Source organism: Rutilus rutilus, assembly GCF_951802725.1.
Source record: "Rutilus rutilus genome assembly, chromosome: 20".
NCBI classification, from domain to species: Eukaryota; Metazoa; Chordata; class Actinopteri; order Cypriniformes; family Leuciscidae; genus Rutilus; species Rutilus rutilus.
In genome coordinates this window covers 9,144,043-9,165,196 of record NC_140225.1, presented here as the reverse complement: position 1 = coordinate 9,165,196, position 21,154 = coordinate 9,144,043, and the positions used below count along the sequence as shown (strand labels likewise).

The 21,154-nt window shown below is 39.5% G+C and overlaps 1 protein-coding gene across 3 annotated transcripts in view; it reads right to left on the bottom strand.

Annotated features, from left to right (window-relative positions):
* fgfr3 (fibroblast growth factor receptor 3) overlaps window positions 1–21,154 on the bottom strand; it is a 40,675-nt gene that overhangs the window by 6,389 nt on the left and 13,132 nt on the right. The window contains exons 3-11 of one of the 3 annotated variants that reach the window (XM_084390784.1): window positions 19,134–19,400; window positions 16,533–16,598; window positions 13,430–13,599; window positions 7,207–7,330; window positions 6,934–7,124; window positions 4,406–4,550; window positions 1,740–1,915; window positions 465–613; window positions 239–363 (exon numbers count right to left, since the gene is read on the bottom strand). In XM_084390784.1, the coding sequence (XP_084246910.1) occupies window positions 239–363; window positions 465–613; window positions 1,740–1,915; window positions 4,406–4,550; window positions 6,934–7,124; window positions 7,207–7,330; window positions 13,430–13,599; window positions 16,533–16,598; window positions 19,134–19,400 (1,413 nt within the window). The remainder of the gene's footprint in view (window positions 1–238; window positions 364–464; window positions 614–1,739; window positions 1,916–4,405; window positions 4,551–6,933; window positions 7,125–7,206; window positions 7,331–13,429; window positions 13,600–16,532; window positions 16,599–19,133; window positions 19,401–21,154) is intronic. The other 2 variants (XM_084390785.1, XM_084390786.1) reach the window with 2 other exon arrangements.

The following is a 21,154-nucleotide window of genomic DNA, read 5'->3' as shown; positions in this document are numbered from 1 at the left end:
TATTAATGGCAGTTAAACACAACTACAATGTTAGAGTAATGAGATTTGCTGAAATTGAAAAAAAAAATTTGGACCATTATGATAAGATTTTTTTTATTTTTTTTGCATTACAGGAATTAAGATTCGGAAAGTAAATGTGACCTTGGAATGATGTTTTGGGACATTCAACCATAATTCAAGTCAACTTATTGATTATGTTATACATAAAACATAAATTACAGCATCTGAGCACACTAACCTTTGAGCATCTTGACAGCAACAGTGAGAGGTTTGTTGGGTTTCTCTTTGTCAATCCCAATGGCTTCAGCCATCACAACCTGTCCAAAGCAGCCCTCTCCCAACGGTTTTCCCAGCGTCAGTCTGCTACAAAATCATCATTTACAGTGAGCAAGGAACTAACTATTTGCTGTAGAATTAGTCTGATGATAATGGTCATTTGATGACCACTTCAGCTTTTAACTTACTTTGTACGTGGAAATTCCCACTTGGGGTCAGAGGGCAGTTCAAGCTCAGAAACATTGGGCAGCATCGGCCCATCGCTGGATGACAGGCGGGCGATCCGGACCAATGGGGTGTTTGAATTCATGGAAGAGTTCGACTCCAAGGACACCTGCTTGGGTAAAGAATAAAAACAGCATGTTATTGTCTCTGAAAGTGAAGAAGAAAGCGAGTGTAAGAGCGAGAAAGAGAGAGAGAGAGAGAGGAAGAATCAAGATGTCTATTTTAAGAAAATCATCAACTCAAGTGTTGTGCTGAAGACAGAAACATGGTGTCTGTTCCTCAGAGGACTGGTCCTGAGAGAGAAAGGTTTGTAGCTGTCAGATCTCCATGTAATGGACCACAGAAGTGTGTGTGAAGCAACATTTCCCTGCTGCCACGAACACACAGGAATAATCTGAAGATTCGCTGAAAGGGTGCCACTACCTCATCTGCCCCTCTTTCTTTCAATGCAAGTTGATGCACAGAGATAAAGTTAAACATTCAAAAGCAGCCATGGCATCATCATAATAAAAATGTGCATATCGAATTGTGATTGGTCTTCTTTCTTGCATCGATCTGCATCTCTTTAGCCATCCATAACTGACTTTGCATAAGAATTAATGTGTGATGAATGTCATGAGAACGACAGTTGCGTCAGTTTGCTTGTAACCGGAGGACAGTTCCTTGCAAGCACTGCGATTTCCTTTAGGAAATGCAAATCTATGTAGACTTTCATGAAACACTGAGAAAGTATGTCAGCAACCAAACTGTCTGACAATGATATCTCAATATTTTCTAAAATCAGAACTAGCTCAAAACACACTCCTACACAGACACTATTTGAAGAAAAGGAAGAAAAAAAACACTGCAACATGATTATGTAGCTTGATTCCAGCGTGACATTGTCAGGCTTTGATTGCTGGAAATAACTTGAGGGAAAAAGAAGAAGAGATCGAGAGAGTGACAGAGATTAGAGAGACGGTGTTTCAGCTGCAGCTGCTGCGATTTAAACTGTTTAACACAACTGGGAGAGAGCGAGTTTCACCATGATCTAAACACTGGCAGTCACCGGGAGAGCATTAATATTCCACTGCCACATTGCATCTATGACATCCACAGTACGTCTTCATACACACAAATAGCCCAAACACTACACATTACAAAAGGGTGAAAAAGATGCATTCAAGGCAATTCAGAGAGGAGATAAAGAGAAAGGAAGATAAATGGGCTGATCAAATCTTGTATCTACTTTCTGTTACCTGTCTCTTGAGGGGGAATTTGGACAGTTTTTGAACGGGCGGCGTGGGGAGCGTCTTCTGCGTGTTCATCCGCATACGGCAGAGGATAATGATGACCATGGTGAGGATGAAGAGCACGCAGCCCGTCACGTAGATGAGAATGTCCGCGTAGTCATCCTCTCTCTCCATCTCCACCGCTGACACAGAGCACAAGAGCACAGTTTAGACGTGCGTGATGACATTATGAGACAAATGTACCAATGTGTTGACTTTAAGGTTAAACTACTGTTGTGAATTGTAGTGAAGCGACTGACGCTGTAGGTCACATGACAATGACATCATGATGGATGTAGTACATATGGACACATATTCATTCACTCTATATAATGTAGGGTAGAGTGGGGGAAAACGCCCCCCTGGGGTAAAACGCCCCCCACCTGTTTTTCCCAAAATAACCACTAAAAGTAGTCAATATACATTTTTACTGTTGCTATGCACTACGTTGATAACGGGGATATACAAATCTCTATGGAGAAGCTGACACCAGCGACATATTTGAAGAGAAGAGGATTACATGGTAAATGCTATAATTTTCAGATATTAGTAAACAAGTGTTTAAGAGAATATTGTTCTGCAGGATATCGCAGTGATGTATGATAGATGAATAGTGAAGTCTGTAGTTTGAGATCATATGTTATTTATAAGGAATATAATTATATTAAAAAAATAAAACTTTTTTTTAAAAAGTCATAGCTTGTGGGGTAAAACGCCCCCTATGCTGAGGGGTAAAACGCCCCCCTGGGAGCATAGTTTCTCTCTATCATAATTACTATAATAAAATATTTCTGTCTATCAAATCCTTTGTTTTACACTTAATGCAGTATAACTAGGTGGTAAAATCTAAATATTTGAACAAAACATAAAAAAATTACCTCAAGTGAACATTAACTAGCTAGCTTGCTAGCAAAGTTAGCTCACTGTTGGAAGGTAGTTAAATTTGGCTATTTTGGACATTGCTGAAATAAATATTAATATATATATATGTTTATACATTACTTGCCTTTTACTTTTAGAGATTAAAAACTATTTTCTGTTAATTTTGCTGTTGATCTATGAAGCAAACTGGTTTGTAAGAAAGGGGGCATTTTACCCCACCTTGGGGGGCATTTTACCCCACCGCTGGGGCAAAACGCCCCCTTTGTACAAAAATATTTTCAGTCAAAATGCTAATTAATTATGAAGGCTGAGCAATTTTAATATTTGGTGAATAACTCCTGCCATAGTCACTCAAAACCGGGATGGCAATTCTAGTCACATTTATGTTTTGTTTCACTGTAATGTCACATTTTCCTTAAGGGGGGCGTTTTCCCCCACTCTACCCTACTTTAATTTGAATGGTTGCAAAGTAAGTACTTATTCAAAATAAGTACCTACTGAGAGAGTATGCGATTTTTGACAGCCTTTTCTGATTGAGAGGTATTAAAATGGCCCTCTTTTCTATTAGTGTTGTCTTTCATTAGTGTCCAAAATGAGCACTTATCCCATGCCAAATGCAAACTTGTAGAGTTTTGCTTTGATAAGAAAATAATTGAAGTTTTATTAGGGACTGCAACATTAAATGATGGTAGTCTGACCCTCACTGATGTAAGCAATGCAAAATATTCAAAGATTCAAACATACCAACATTTCCTCAGTGGAAAATTTGCCATCAGAGGTTTATCTAGGATGCCTTTTTTCTAGAGCTAAATGTGGTGACACATATGTGGAGTACAAAATCAGAGGAACAAAATCATAATGTGAACAGCTGAAGGCTAAATAGAAATATTTATGGCCGGTAAATTCATCCACCTGTGTTCATTTTGGACCCTGTTTATTTCTAATACACATAATCAACTTGAATAAAACACGAAACCAAAAATAAATTGGCCACTAACTACAGTCTCAAGACTTTAATTGAAAAACTAACAGTAATTTAAGAAACAAGCCCTACTAATGGTTAGATTAGAGATCATCTTAAGTCAATCATTAATTTGTTTGTTTGTTTGAAGTTATAAAGCAGAAGGCTTGCAGTTAATTTACAGCAACCTTACAAACTAATTAACATGCTATCGCGCCCCCATTCAGGTACAAACATCCCATAATGCCCCTCTCTCTGGGAGGCTTATTTGGCACTTGTGTGATGAGCCCCACAGATAGAGTTCGGTGGCTCTGCACGAGACGAGCGATTTTAATTACAGCAGCAGAACGGAGAACTGGATAACAGGATGAGAATTAATGAATCGGGCCTCCCAGATACAAGGACTGTGTGCCATCAGTAAATACTCCAGTAAACACGACAAGCACTTCCATCATGAGCGCATGTGTTATCGAGTGGAAACAGTCCATGAGAAAAACCCATCATCCGTCGTTTTTTCCCCTGCATATGTCATGTTTAAATCTAAAAACAATTACAAACTACCAGGTTGTTCTTCAGAGCACTTTAGTCTAGTTGCCATATTTAATTTGACATGATTAAAAACTAGGCTGCCGTGATTAGGGTCCATAGAGAATATCACTGAAAACATTTCAAAAACATTTTAACTGCAAAACTATGAATAAAACATGCAAGGACAATAGGGAAAACGGGAAGTATAGAGACTTGGGAAGAAAGGAGTGAAAAGAAACCCCAGAGAGTGAGACTAGAATACCTGGTAACACTGTAAGCCAAGCAGAGTGATGGTTATAGCCAATCGAGTTCCCTGCCAGACAAGTGTATTGCCCCGCATCCTCAAAAGACACATTGGTCAGGTAGAGAATCTCCAGCTCTTTATCCGTAGTATTTATTCCCGCAGTCTGGAAAAGTAAGGAGAGACGGAGAGAGAGAAACTCAGATGCTTAGAGCACAACCCTTGAGAAAGGACCAGCACCCAGCACCGGGAGGAAGATCAGTTAACCCATCACCAGTAACCCAGAGATCCCACAGTACCGCTTATGAGATGACCTAGAAGCAAAGTAAAACCCCAAACCCTGGCGGAAAATGTAACGCCCCATCAGCAGCAGCGGGTCACTTTGCTGTCATCCATAACGTGTTTGAGGTGCAAAGAAAACATAAAAAGAGCCAGGAAGAATATTACCAGCTTTAAGCTTAATTTAACCTCTCACTAGATAAAACTGACACCTATTTATGTAGAAGTGTGTGTTCCAATTCTCAAGAGAGCAGTGTGTAGGAAATCAATAAGAATGTGATGTGGCACAGTCTCTGCTCCTATTCAACATGCCCTTGTTGCATTGATTGGGGAGGAAGAAGAAGAAGCGAGCATTTAAATGAAGCAGACATACACTCGCCTTACATAACAAGTCCTTGAATCAGGTCACCTTATTTATTGTGTGAGAAAGGGGCGAGAAGAGCAGTGAGAAATAGAGAGAGATTAGGGGAGTTTGACTCTACGCCACCAAGGTCTTTGACTGACAGCGGCTGTTTGGAGAGAGATTTACCTGGCTGGGACACTGTGAGCCAGAACGTATTCTCTGAAATGCCTAAAAAGTTGTGGGCTCTGCACCAGTACTGGCCTGCATCTTTCTCTGACACATTATACAGAGTCAGCGTATCGTGGGCCTCTTTTACCTTACTGACAAAACTCTGCAGAGAGACACACACACTTAGTCAGAGGCGAGCACGTTCACACATGAACACACACTTAATGATTTCAAATGCTCAAGCAGCTTGTTGTAGCACTTCTTTAAGATACAGATACACTTTCAAATTCACTAAACAGTTACGCCACTTGTTATTTTCAGTACAAAAACTTGCATCTTATTCACCAACCACCCACAATCCAGTTTAAACTGTCAAAAAATAAAGGTTCTAAAAGGTTTTTTTCACAGCAGTGGTATAGAAGAACTATTTGTGGTTCCCTAAAGAACCTTTCAGTGAACAGTATTTAAAAGAACCATTTTTTCCCTACATTTTAATAATCTAAACAACTTTTTCCACATTGTTTGTAAAGGAAAGGTTCCATTGATGTTAAAGGTTCTTAATGGAACCATCGATACCAGTAAAGAACCTTTATTTTAAAGAGCATATCATTTAAATGAATTGAAGTTGAATTGTAATTTGAACATATACTGCAGGAAACATTTTTATTTACATTTTTTAATTTTAAAATAAGGTTTTTTCTTTTCTTGTTAAAAGCATAAAAATCATTTTGAATTATATTACATTTCTTTGACTTGAAGTTCAATTCAAATTTCAATTACACTTTCTGTTTGCGAATTGCGAACTGGAATTCAATTCTGGAACAAGCTCAGGAAATGTTGCGAGCTGGATTCAAACTCGTTTCACCTGCACTGGCGCCACAGCTCAACACGCTAACTGCTAGGCAACTGACGTCTCTGTATGTTATAATTAAACGCTCAAATATTGTCTTTAGCCCCTTAGTCCACACATATCGGTTTCTGTATTTCTTTCAGATGCTTCATTTGCTTTATTCTCTGTTTCCGTTCTTTCCCTTGATCGTAGGCGTTGCGCCACACATGATCTGTCGCTCAGCACTCTCAATCTGGGAGGGCTGGGGAAGGCTTTAGAGGGTGCGCAGATGAGACTGCGGGGAAGGGCAAAGCCGCCGCGCGGCTCCCAGTAAAATACTGTTTCAATTATGTGGGAGTCTAAAATAGCGTGGCGGTCTGGCCAGCCGACGCACTCCCCTCCTCTGCCTGCTGACTCGGCCCTTCCCTCGCTTCCCACACTCATTTTTTCCATGGCTTTTTCGGGAGCCTCTTCCCTCGTTCCCTCCCTCCTTCTCTGAAGAGAGAGTGGGGCAGCACAGCTAATGGCTGTCTCCCTGCGCGACGCCACCGCGGCGGTTAGCTTAGCCCAAAACAGATGTCTGCCTCCTCTCTCACTCCTCTGAGAGGAAAAAGAGAGCGAGAGCCCCCTAATTCTCCAGTTGCAGAGCCTATAGTGAGATGCTAACATGGGTGGGATTAGGAGTTGGAGGGAGGTGCTCTTAGAGTCACTCAGAGCTCACATGAGACTTAATATGTGGTTTAATTTAAGCGGCACTTGGACACATTTAAAAAAAAAAAAAAATTCCTTCAACAATGTTCTATTCTAACAAGCACAAGCTAACAATGTTTTCATAATTAAATCGTTGTGTCCTACACACTACAAAAGATCATTCTCTTAAAAGTGCTTCATTCATGAATTCTTCTGATGTGCCAGTATAGATGACTGTACCTTGAGGATGTTGACGTAGGGGGCGCCATTGGGCCCATACTGGCTTCCGTTCACCTCGATGTGTTTGAGCCACTGGATGTGTGGCTGAGCATCACTGTACACCTTACAGTGAAACTCCACGTCACTACCAACCACCACTGTCTGATTGGCCGGGAGTCCCGCCTGTAGGATGGGCCGGTGAGGAGAGCGTTCTGATTGGACAAGAGATGGGGGCAGTCAGAGATGAAGTTAAGTTTAAGTTAAAGGTTGAATGTGTGTGTTGCGTGTTCATACCCAGCACGTCGAGTTGGTAAGTGTGTTTGATTGTCCCGTATTTGTTCTGCACCACACACGTGTAGTTCCCTCGGTCAGATGGAACGGCGCTCTCCATGACCAAACTCCACTGCTGATGCCTCAACTAGAGAGAGAGGATGACAGAGACAGAGAGAGTTTTAATAATAAAGTGGGACGTTACATAAGAGGGCCACTTGAATCCTTCCTCAGGTTTTTCTGTTAGCTGAAGAAAAGCAGGTGCTAAATTATCTGTGTCTGTATAACGTTATGAGTAAGATCCACTCTGCTGATAAATCTGAATTGAATTAGAATTAAGGAACCAAACAGAATGCAGAATTGCAATTCAATGTAAGGAAGTAGAATTAAAATGAATGGAAATTAATGAACCAGATTTATTTTAAACTAGAAACATATTAAGCCTATTAGATAGATAGATAGATAGATAGATAGATAGATAGATAGATAGATAGATAGATAGATAGATAGATAGATAGATAGATAGATAGATAGATAGATAGATAGATAGATAGATAAATCACAGACTTGTTTTATTTATTTATTTTTGGGTTTATTTTGGAATTCCTTTATCATCACCAGATGTGGAAAATATGTAGATGGGTCCTTCACCTCAAACACACACGCATATAAATACATATACATCCATTCATTCATTCATAGAGCACACTCTAATTGCATACGTCTCTCTCTCTCTCTCTCTCTCTTCTCTTGCGCACTGTCTCTTTCTCATTCCTTCTCTACGTACTTCGAAGGTCTGAGTGGAAAAAAATGTAACTGTGTAAATATTATGGGCTGTGTTTTTGAACAGTTGCATGGTAACACCAACTGAGAGGGCAACACGCACATAGACAAACACACATGCCTAAGAAAGTTGGCAAGGGCGCCTGTGCCCCCTGCACTCCTCCTCCTCCCCCTTGTCTTCTGGATCCTCACCTCCTCTCGGCTCGTTCTCGCTGGCTCACTCTCACACAGTGAGCCTTTGGTGTTTGCTGATTGACACACTGCACGGTACGAGAAATGTGTGTGAGAGTACGTATGTATGGGAGTAGTTGGCATATGTGTCCATTGACTTTTTTTAAATCAAGATTTTAGGCTCAAATTAATAAATGTATAAGGGAAAATATTGTATATTGAGTGTCCTGTAACTAGTGTTCACCTTTGTTAACTATTTAAATTTAAACTATCCTGCATTGAGACAAATTCATTTTTAAAAATATTTAATTTAGTCTCTCAACCATTTAAAGGTCATAAAGACTACTTCATAATAATAATAAAAGAACAAGCAAAATGCTGTTCAAATAGTTTTAAATTAAATAAACTTTCATAATAGTTGCTAAACGGTATTTAGAAGGGCTTTAGCCCACCTAAAATAATCGGAAATTAACTATAAATTAACCCTTAAAATCAGTGATTATATTATATTATGTTCTTTTATTTATTTTTTATTAAATTGTTGGTCGACCAAGAATTAAACCTTGGACTAAAGGCAAGAAATATTCCTCTGAGCAACATCAGCTCATGCTCAGGTTGGAAGCTGAGCCCCATTGGACTGAAATCCAGGTTAACTTCCCAAAAGTATTTAATGTCAGCTACTTGTGTCCAGTGAGAGTATGAGAGGGCAAGAGTTTAATTTAAGACCCTATCTTACTTGAAATTGACATTTTGTGTGTGTGTAAGACATTTATCTCAATCTGTCAGCTGAAAAGAAATGCCGTGAGGAATTCTCAGCTGTTCCTCAATCTACCCGAGCTCTTTATCCAGAGGGAACGGGAGGAGAGGGTTAGTGCATTTATCCCATCCTTCATCAAAAGATAAGAGCTGAAAAGTGTTGTGATGTCGCGCTGTACCCTACTGATTCAGACACATGAGAATGACCCAAGCCAAGGTTCAATAATCAGTCGAAAAGCACTGCTCAGATTCCTCCCGGCATTATACTGTTAACATATTAAGCCTCTTTAACTCTGATGTCAGACTGGGGTTAGGAGTTAAAACTAGTGCGGTGGATATTCATTTAGTTCAACTGAATTGTGACAGAACTTCAGAGAATATTGGGAGTAAAGGGACTCAGGAGGTGGCAAGAAGCTCAGGTCCCTCTTGAGTATGTGTGTATGTGTATGTCCAGGATTTATGGCTGTGTCAAAACGGTGCGGGCTCGTTCCGACAGCGGTTCTGTTTAATTTGACCCACAGAGACAGGAAGCAAAAACAACTGACCCCAGGGCTAGTCATTAAAACGACAAAACTGTTTCTCTATCTCTCTCTCTCTCTCAATGGAAAGTGGTACTTTCTACTAAGTGGTCTTACTGAAAACAACATGTTTCACCATTAAAAGAAGCCATCGATATTGTACAGACGGCCCGGGTCACTGTGATTTTTCCAAGTAAGACATGTTCCTGGATCAACATATTTTGTTGATCCCGGAACAACATTCTTCTCCGAAAATATAGTGCTAACCCTACTCCTACTCCTGAACCTAATCCTACCCTGCTGAAAAATCCAGCATAAACCAGCATGAATTCCATGCTGGTCATGGCTGGTTTATGTGGGTATAGTGCTGGTTTAGCTGGTGGACTAGAAAAGTCATGCTGCTCTCAAGCAAAATGGAGCTGTCAGTCACTGATTCCAAAAAGTGTATAGTAAAAGGTGTCATTGCAGTAAGGAGCATGAAGTACAGTAGATAAGCCACCAGACAGCAGCATTCCAAGCTGGTCACAGTATGCCAAATATACCTTTGCTGGTGTACCAGCACACCCGCTTCCCATGCAGGGGACCAGCAAACCATCAACCAGCATCCCATTCTGGGAACCAGTAACCAGCATTTCATGTTGGGGCCAGCAAACAATCAACCAGCATCCCATTCTGGGAACCAGCAGAACAGCAACCCATACTGGTCCCAGCATTCAAAACATACCTTATGCTGGTCACCAGCAATACTGGATTTTCAGCAGGGTACCCACAACTTATCTGAACATTAAAATGGGATAGAACACACTTGACTTTTAAACGTATTTTTACACATTAATGAATAACTAATTGCACCCAAGCACTTCATAAAGACACTGTTGTGGCTTACAGACAAAAGAGACATTTGTCGGTGGATTAGAGATTCAGCATTTCATTACTGATGCTCTAAGCATGGTGGTCCCACAGAGAACAGTGACTGAAATTGAGTCATCTCTCGGAGGACGCAACAGTCTTTCTCCACTCGCTCGTCAATTGAGCTGTTGAATATGTTGCGAGCTGCACACGCTCTCAAATGCAGCGTTTTCACAAAACATCAGTGTTTATATGTTCGTGAGGTGTGACTAACCCACAGTGCCACAGATTAGCATTCTAATAATGCGACTTCGGCTGCCATATGTGAGCATGACAAAAGCCACGCCTCCCCCTGTCAATCAAGATCTCTAAATCGCCACGGCAACACCCTCTCAGAACCTCCCCCTTCTGATGACTCAATAGAAAGGTGACCTCTGAACTTAGAACCCTGCCAGTCAGGGACAGAAAGTGTCTGAGGTGTGTGTGTCTGTTTGTAAGTGTGTGTTTGTGTTAATGTGTGTGTGGCTCTTTGAAGGGGAAAGCTGTGGGAAAGTCAACTGTCTAAACAAAGCCATGGATCGTTTCAAACAATGAGAGTGCGGCAAGTGACTCATTTTCTTGCATTTAAAACTCATTCTGCAATCTTAACGCATTTAGTCAGCAATTAACGTCGCCAGAGAGGTAGTCAAACTTGCAACCAGCTCCAGCGCCAACAGAAACATAATCACACCGTTATTGTTCCCCTTGCCATGCAGAGAAGAGCTTTAAGATGCTGATCTCCTAGAGAAGTCTTCATGTTTAATTTAGCATGACGCTCTGCGTTTTAACACATCGTTGAGTGCGTTATCAAGCCATCAGGCCTGTCATATCCACACACACACACAAGGGAAGCACAAATACTTACACATATATATAAGAGCCGTGACTTTTAGCCTTGGTCTTAATAGAGACAGAAGACATTTAGGATTAGCTGTCAAGCCCCTGTGTATGTGTGTGTTAAATAAAGCTATTATGATGCTGTCAGAGATCTCTATGCCAACAGTGACTGTGCTGATGCGGAGGGCAGGTCTAGTATAAAGGATGACCCTGGGTCAGTGCAGTCCCCTGGTGTGTGTATACGTGTGTGTTTTTGTAAGGGCAGGACGGTCACTCTATGGCTATGGAGAGGTGAAGAGGTCAGTGTTTTGTTTCTAAATGTCTCTCTTAGGAGACACTGGTAATATTCTATGCGTACAGGTCAATGCAAAGCAAGGCTGTGTTAAAGAATCTAATTGTGTGAATGCGTGTGTGTGTGTGCAAAAGTCACTCAGAAGGTCCCAGTTGTTGACTTAGTTTCAGGGTTTTCTCTTAAAATTCTGTTAATTTAGAAACAAATGAGGCAATTGTTGACGTACAATTGTAGTATACCGCTATAAAACAAATGTGGATAGCATCAGAAGAACTTGATGAGAAATACTTTATATTGAGACTTTCATATCTTAGCAAATCTACTAAAAACTACTACAGTTTGAGATCTCATCTAAAACTCCATAGGACAGGTGTGAAATTACTGGTGTCTTTTTTTCAAGAGAAAATTCTGTAAATGTGTTAAAAGTCTCAATTTGTTCTCAATGCTATCTAGAAGAAACAATTGAGAGAGAAGATCTAATTTGTGATTTTTCTTTCCTATGGGGAAAATATGTGCCTCTTAAAGGGATAGTTCACTTTGAAATAAAATTTTGGTATGTTTTAGCTTAGCTCAAGGGCATCCAAGATGTAGGTGTCTTTGTTTCCGCAGTAGTTTCCATTTTGATATTTTTAGGTCAAACCGTTCTTGTCTGTCAGTCATATAATGCAGGTCGATGGTCACTGTCTCAAAACACAAGCACAGAGTCCAAATTAAAACAATTCCCCATCGTCCAAATTAAACAATTCCCCATCGTAAGTACACATTGATGGCCTAAGACACGAAACGAGCGGTTTGTGTGAGAAAACGAACAGTATTTATATCGTTGTTATCTCTTGAACACAGCACACGTCCAAATGATCTTACGGCGCGGGCGGGTATAGATATATACATAGATGTCGCCTTGGCTACTGCAGTTCATTGGAACGAAACCGTAGCCAAGCGACATCTAGTGTATACATCTATACCCGCCCGCGGGTATACTGTTCGTTTTCTCACACAAACCGCTCGTTTCGTGTCTTAGGCCATCAATGTGTACTTACGATGGGGAATTGTTTAATTTGGACGATGGGGAATTGTTTTAATTTGGACTCTGTGCTTGTGTTTTGAGACAGTGACCATCGACCTGCATTATATGACTGACAGACAAGAACGGTTTGACCTAAAAATATCAAAATGGAAACTACTGCGGAAACAAAGACACCTACATCTTGGATGCCCTTGAGGTAAGCTAAAACATATCAAAAATTAATTTCAAAGTGAACTATCCCTTTAAGGAAAGTTGCGATGAATAAATGCTGTCATATTTAAAGGGATAGTTCACCCTAAAATGTACATTCTGTCATCATTAACCCACACTCACGTAGCTCCAAACCTGAATGACCTGTATGACTTTGAACAGTTTTGGTCACCATTGACTGAAAAAAGAAAACCCTCAACAAGAAATAATTCTCAAAATATCTTCTTTTATGTTCCACAGAATAAATGTAAGTTTAAAACAACATAAGGGTGAGTAAATGTTGACAGAATTTTATTTTTTGGGGGTGAACTATCCCTTTAATTGTGTGTGTGTGTATGTGTGTGTGTGTGTGTGTGTGTGTGTGGGGGGGGGGGGTGGTCATTGAGTGCTAAGGAGCAACAGCTCTGAGAGATGAAAGTTTGGTAGTAATAAAAAATAAAAAATAATCGAAAGAATCAGTGGACGCCCTCCAATACACGTCACAAACAACACCCGCACACAAACGTATCGACACATAAATAACAAGACCACACAGAACTTTGTGTTCATCTGCTCTTTCACAGAGGAACAGCAACAGGTGGACGGATCCTCTAGAGGCGACAAGCAAATAAACTCCAGAGAGAGAGAGAAAGAGAGAGAGAGCTCTTGAAGGAGCAGATGTTTGGAGCTAATTGCTGACTCTTATTATCTGTAATACTAAACACACAATCACATATTTGCACATACACACGGCCATGTTCTTAATCGATATTCCTATTGCCTTACTTTAATCCCGCCCATTCTCTGCTCTCCTTTGAATTCCTTGCCATTTTTCAGCCAATGGATGGTGGGCGTGGGGTTGCCAGCGGCGGGACAGCGGAACTTCACCGTATTGGCGGCAGGAACGGCCAACAATTTCTTCTCCATCCGGTCGGAATGGGTCCAGTATGGAGCTTCTGTTGGACAGAAATATAAATATGAGAATCAAATCACATGCTGCTGAAAATATAAACAATAACTTATGTAATGAAAGTTTCCCAAAACATTCCAATGTACAGTACATGAATCCATAGGTGCAAATGGAGCTCTATATAAGTGTATGTTGACATGCAGTGCTATTTTTCAGGGGGTAGGGTGTTCCCTCTCCGGGAGTCTTCGTGCGGGTGAATGTTTATGGAAAGATTTTTCTTGTGCGCTCTGTGGCAGCGTCAGACTGGCTGCCTAATTCCCAGACTGAATTAAAATTTGTTTGGAAAAGCAAACACACTTACATACACTCTTACGTGAGTGTGAGGAGTGTGCTCTTGCGGACAGAACTCTAAAAGATTCCCAGTGTTGAATCCTTCACAGAGCCATGATCGCACAATGTGGATTCCTAATAATAACAGCCTATTATAATAACGGACCAATTTTCCTTCATTTAATCTTCCCACAAATTTAGTATATAATGTTGACTGTCATGTGGTCGGGTCTGTGTTTATGCTTCCTAGTAGCTAATGCCAAATATCAGAGCATAAATACTTACAGTAACATTCTTTAGCTAAAATAATAATAGTCATTATTTTCATTTTCAGACAAGTCTTGTACTTTGTAAATGTGAGTGTGTGTGTCTTTAAGAGATTGAGTAAACATACTTTCATCCCTCCTCAAACAATTAAATCCAGATCCGATCAACCCGCGAACTTGGCGATTAAACCCACAGACGCCACATTTCGCTCCAGACATACATGCAAGCTCACAAACACACATCTGTGAGCGCGCGCACACACATACACACAATAAACCCATTTACTAGACTGAATATAATTCTCTTGTGCATTATTTGCTCACACTATCAGATTGTGAATGTGAAGGGTGATTGGCAGGCAGGCATTTCCTTTGGCATAACTGACACACTGATGCCTACATACAACACACACACACCCCCACACCCACTCTCTCTCTCTCTCTCTCTCTCTCTCCCAGTTTGCGCTGCATACTCAAATGGTCAGTGGAACTGTCAGGAAAACTCAGAAAAAGTCTGTACCCAACAGTGGACCTGGCCCCTATGTGTGTGTGTGGTTTGCTGTTTTATAGAGTTCAATACAGACAATTTGAGCTTTGAAGTGGGAACCGCGAATCTACAGTGACCCAACTTTTTTTTCCATTTCTTTTATTCTACAGCCAAAAAAAAAAAAGCCATCAAAGTGCAGTTCAACTCCACACAGCTGATATTACGCACAGCTTGCTTCAGTCAGCCAAACTGAGAGCAGTAACCAGCACTGCATCATTAAGATATTACAGAATGATGTCATCAGATGTCACACGACCTCAACTCTTCTCAAATGTTCCAGAGAGCCCAGACCTCACAGCTCTCAGCTCCAGCGTGCTCTCATCTCTCTCTCTTTCTTAATTAGAGCTGGATTACTGGTCATTAAACTCTAAAGGGGTTTTGGTTTTTCGCTTAATCCCTCGTTTCATGCCCTCCCCTCAACCCTGAGACCCTCCCCCAACCCCTATCCCATCACAACAGACAGATGTGTTAGCTTTCCCTTCCCTCTCTCTTTCTTTGAAAAATCACAAATGAGATCTCTTTCAAATCTCAGTTGTTTCTCCTACAAAGCAATGATATCAAATAAAGATCAAATGGAGAATGTCTCCTGCATCTCAAATTTCTCCCTCAGAGAAAGACTCACAGCAATCTTGTATGTGTCATCTAGAGTTTCAGAGATCCTGTTTTATTTTACTATTATTTATATACTATTTCAATATTTATGTTTTTTAATAAGCTTTCATTTTTATATTTTCAGCTTTTATTAAAATTTTTGTTTAGGTTTGAGTAATTTGAATAGGCGCTTTTGTCAGTTGTATTAGTTTTTAGCGTTAATACGTCAGCTTATTAAACTTAATTATTTCAGTAAGTTCCCGAGGCAACATTTCTAATTTTTGTTTTCCATCTAATATTTATTATTTATTTCATTTTAGCTTTATTTTAATTACCAACAAATATTTTTTAATAGTTTTAGTTAATAACAACAGTGAAGAGATCTTCAATGTGCTCAGTTTTTCCAAGATATCAAAGTCTGCGAGATTTCAATATTTACTCAAACGTTTCTCAACAAATTGAAAATATCTGGGCTTTGCTATGCATTTGATTTATTTATTTATCTCTATACACTTATTCTATTAAAAAAAAAATCATTTGTCTCGATTTGTATTTCTCCTAGGGGATTTTTAACAAACATCTGAGACAAAATGTATACTAAATGTATGTAAAACATAACATATGTCTGATCTTCCTTAATTCTGCTGAGCTTTGAAAGAGTAAAGTTTGTTGTCGTGTCTGATTAGTCACCAAATCCTACTTTTAAATTTACCTTTTAAAAATGGTTAACAAACAACTTTTGACGTGACTGATTTGAAATATGAATAAAATCAGATATTCTCATTCTCTTGCTACAGTATATTGACCTGTTTGCCTGTATAGACATTTATCAGAATGTGTTAAAATATATGTATATATATATATATATATATATATATATATATATATATATCAGTTGGGTCACTGAAATGAACACTAAAACAGAATCTTCCTCTAGTTTCTTTCTTTAGTTGTTATACACATAGTTGAAGATATTGTGGCCTTTTCTGAGATTTTTAGTCACATTTCAGTTGATGCTATTAGACTTTAAACTATTTCTCTTCTTTTCCTTTCTTCTCTCTCCATCTCTCGTGAGAATTTGCATTTTCGTATCAAGTGGGGGAAAAGTAGCTGATGAAATGAAATGCAACCTATCCCCAGCTAAGAAAGACACCAATCACATGCATTTATTGCAAAACAGAGACACCTCATGAAATCTCAATCAAAAAATAGGAATGAAATGAGAAATAAGAGGGTAAAACACACCATTTCCATTACCTGCATCGTCCTCATCTTCATCATAGTCCTCATCATCACCAGAGGACAGCGAATCTAAGAGAGACAGGGAGATGGAGAGAGTGATCTTGTTACTACACAGCACAGTGGCCTTTCTGTATGAACAATGAACCTATTCATATGATCTGCAAAATGAGGAAAATAAACTGATAACAAATCAAAATCAATTACTACACACACACACACACACACACACACACACAAACACTCACACACACAGAGCGGTTAATGGATGGCAGATGTTAGCCGAGATTCAGTGAGATTTCTGACAACAGCTGTATTTTTACACACATGTCCTGAAATACACACACACACACACACACACACACACACACACAAATACACACTCCCGTATCCTGCTTCTAAATGAACTTATTCAGAGGGAGAAAAAAAAAACACTATGACCCTGAATAGGAGATTATTCTGTCTTCAGCTCCTCCTCTGAACATTTACACAGGTAAAACTGTACACCACACACTCCTAAAATACCAGTGGAGCGTGAAATCCAACACTAGGCCTATTTAGTACTAAAGATATGCTGTTACTTGGACACTGAAGCTTTCTGTGTGTGTGTTAGTTTCAGATTTTTGTGGCTTCACAGTCTTTATTGGCTACTGGGAGTTTATGTTACATATATTTTTTTGAGTTATGATGGTTTGTGTTGTTGTTCTGTGGTGTTTCATGTTTTTAAAGGATTAATACACCCCAAAGTCAAAAATTGACACAACGTCACTGACAAAACCCATGCAAACCAATGTTTCATTTCATCGATGTCAAACCTGGCGTTAAGCATCTTAAGACATATGCTTCATCCATACCACTTTATTTACAAAATATTAATCTTCAACGCACGTTCACGTGAGCACCACTAAGCATGAGTATCGTGTTGACGCGAGAGCAGATTTTAAAAATAAAGTGGTAAATAATGTTTTTTTAGTGCAAACAAAGCACTCGCATCACTTCATTAAACTGAGGTTAAACTGGAGTCACATGGATTACTTTCACGATGTCTTAATTATTTTTCTGGGTCTTGAAAGTGGTAGTTGCGTAGGCTGTCAATGGAGGGGCATAAAGTTTCATTTGTGTTCCGATGATGAACGAATGTCTTACGGGTTTGGAACGACATGAGGGTGAGTAATTTTATATGAACTATCGATGTAAAGATATGTTGTGTGTTGCATGTTGCTGTCTGTCAGTGTATCTGGTAGCTGTGTCTAGTGTTAAAGTGTGCAGAACAGGATATTGCTGTCTTGTGGACATTTTATCGGCATGCAATAATTGGTGCAGGTTGTGTGCCCGTTTCACTTTTTTTTTTCTCTGTCTTCCTCCAGACGCTGCGAGAAGGAGAACCGGTTTGCCCTGGCCTAACGCCAAACACATGTTGGTAAAAAAAAAAAAAAAACTCTCCCTGTGCTCTTACTTTTTCCATTTGCTTTAAATGATAAAGAGATTCCAGATAATTACATTCTATTAGTTGTCAATGAGCAGCTCAGCTTGTGTCCTCGAGTTTACAGAACCAAAGATCACTCCACACTACCATTTAAAAACACACACATTACAAACACACACACACACGCCCCACAAAAAAAGAATCTGCATTCAAGCATGTAATGTCTGTTTGTCTTAAGAGTTTAATGATATCTTTTTTGTTACAGTATGAACCTGCAGTATTTAGTATGTAAACTGTGCAAATTCAACAGCAACAGCATCAAGAGCAATTTTAAACATGTTTTTCTTAACTCATTATTTGATTGGACAGCCAAACGCAAAATAATTTTTACATATTTAAAACAATTTTTTTTCAATTGTTAATTTAATTATAATAAACAAATGTTCTTATTAAAAAAGATTAAATAACACAAATTCATAATTATATATGAATTATTAATAAAATATAAATAATAAATAATATAAACTAACACTAGGGCTATACTAACTTGCTGAATTAAGATCATGTGTCAGTAATGTAGCATGCCAGCACTGAAACGTGTAGCACTGCATAATGTAAACTGTGCCACATACTATTTTTATATAATTACAGACATTATACAGTATACTGCGCAGTAAGCAGTGTTCAGATTCCATTCTTCAGGGTTTGAATTGTAAAAGATAATAACACCTAACAGGCCAGTTCAGTGGGCCATGTGTGATGCACAGACAAACAACAACTCTAGTGTCTATTCTAAAAATGTTCACACTGATTTTAATTTGTAGTGACCAAAATATGCTATTTTCTTCCCTACTTCCCCAAAGAGGCCCTATTTTATAACACCCATTTTTTATTCTGGTAAAACCATACACGGTTTAAAACAGCCCAGTTACTTTGGAATATTAAGCAATACCCAGCCTTTGAGTGAGTGTTATTGTGCTTGTTTGATAAACGTCAAGTCAGCCTGTAGGTGTGTGCTGGGAGTATGTCTCAAGACCTATTTGCCTGTTGAGAACAAGTCTGACTGGTGAGTTTCCAATTAATGTTTTGCGTGCCTGAGCTTGTGCACCAAAGTCTACTGCAGGGAAGGAACAACAAGACTGCTACTTAAGTATTATTAGGAGAGAGAAGGAGAGACTGACCGGTGACTCTGACGGTGTAGTTGCTTAGCAGCATGCTGCTGTGGGCATGTCTACAGGAGTACACCCCCGAGTCTTCATAGGAGACGTTGATGATGTGAAGCACTTTTTGCCCCACCCGCATACGGTTGCTAGGAGACACGGCGCTGCCATCTTTCTGCCACACGATGGGAAGCAGGAAGTCATGCGGTGTGCAGGACAGATCCACGGTGTCCCCGACTCCTGCTACTTGGTCATCCAGAAACACTTCCGTCTCACTAGACACCCAGTCTAACAGAGAGAAAAAAGAGAGAGACATGTTAATGAAGTAAATTCAATCTGCAGTTAACGAAATTGCCGAAAACAAAATATACAAAGTTATGTCACAGGCTGTCCTTAACTCAATCCGCTTGCAAACACATCATTCTTTATAGGGCGCAGCTGATTGGTTCCTGCTGTATCAGCAGACAATGAGCTTGCCTGCTCAACCTTAAAATACTTGGTCAGCATTTGCTGTAGCATTTGCAGTGCGCTTTCAGAAACACTCCACCTTCCCCAGCTCCACCTGTATAGATCTGCTATGGGTAATTCATGTATGCTATATTGTGCATGCCAACTATTGTAATGGATATGAGAGTTGTCATGACAGAAATGTGGAGATTTTATCTGAAGTGACTTAAAGGTATGTATTTAATTGGTTCGATCTACATTGTAAGTCTATGTAAACTCACTGGCGTCACTGTATTCTTACCGACAGCAATTCAGAACACAATTTTTTTTTTTTCTCTCGACTATTGTAAGGGTGTTAGGGAAAGTTGACGTTTATATCTAGCTAACATTTAAGTAGCTAATTTAATTGTACAGGCGTTTGATGACAAGTCATACATACCCCTGAGATTTGTTAGATATGATAGTATGTTCAACATAAATTCCCAGGGAATCGAACCTACGTTGTACTCTAACCCTTAATTAACAGTTACTGTTGTTATTTATATCTACATTTTTGGATATAAAAGGTTCCAAAAGGGGGGTTTCAAAGCGATGCTATAGAAGCACCAATTTTGGTTCTTTTTAGAACCATTTTTTCTTCATGTGAAAAATATTTTAATTATCTGAAGAAACTTTTTCCATTATAAAGCAACTTTTGTCCAATGGAAAGTTTTCATGGATGTTAAAGGTGCTTAGTGGAACCATCAATGGCAATAAAGTACCTTTATTTTTAAGAGTGTAGTAGAGTTTGACAGGCAGATCTACAATTCATTTTAAATAACAAAATCACTACATTTTTGCACCAAGACTGGTCTAAAAATCACACAAATGCACAGCAGGAATAATAAACAAACAAATATGTTTATTAACCACCCCGGTGAACGCCATGGAGACCCCGCTGAGGCGCAGAAATGCAGCATGCTGGAATAATAATTCCACCTAACACAGTTTCCTTCATTTTCCTCCATAAAACCTGGTTTTATTTCTGTAGCATCTCTATCACTCTCTTATTCTCTCTTCTCAAAGTGACATTCATCTCTGGGAAGAGCGGTGACAGACTTACAAAGGATTGATATATTTGATAGATGTTGCGCTTGAGTGTGTGTGTATGAGGTCAGGAGTGTGTTGGCAGACGGCTTGCAGACAAGACTAAGCTTGAGTAGAATACAGAATTGGGCATATGAATTATAGATCGCCCCGCTACATGTGAACGCATACACACATGCTGTTAAGCGCAAAGTCCAAAAACACCACTCTGTCTGAGACTGTCTGAAGGCCACGTGAAGTGTTAATATCTCTTTGATCACTTCACATATCAGTTCTTGTGTGTTTCACTATTGAACGCTGTCACATCTGCTTCTCCGTCCCCTTTTTCTACCTTTCATCTTGTCTTTCACTCATTTCTCTACCTCTTCCCCCCCATACCACTCGAATCCGAAGGTACCACAGTGCTGATCAGATGGCGGCACCTTCAGAGAATAAAACGCTGCTGTGTGTGTGTGTCTATTCTATATCCTGTGGAAGAGAGGGAGTGTGTGTGCTTGTGTAACATATGC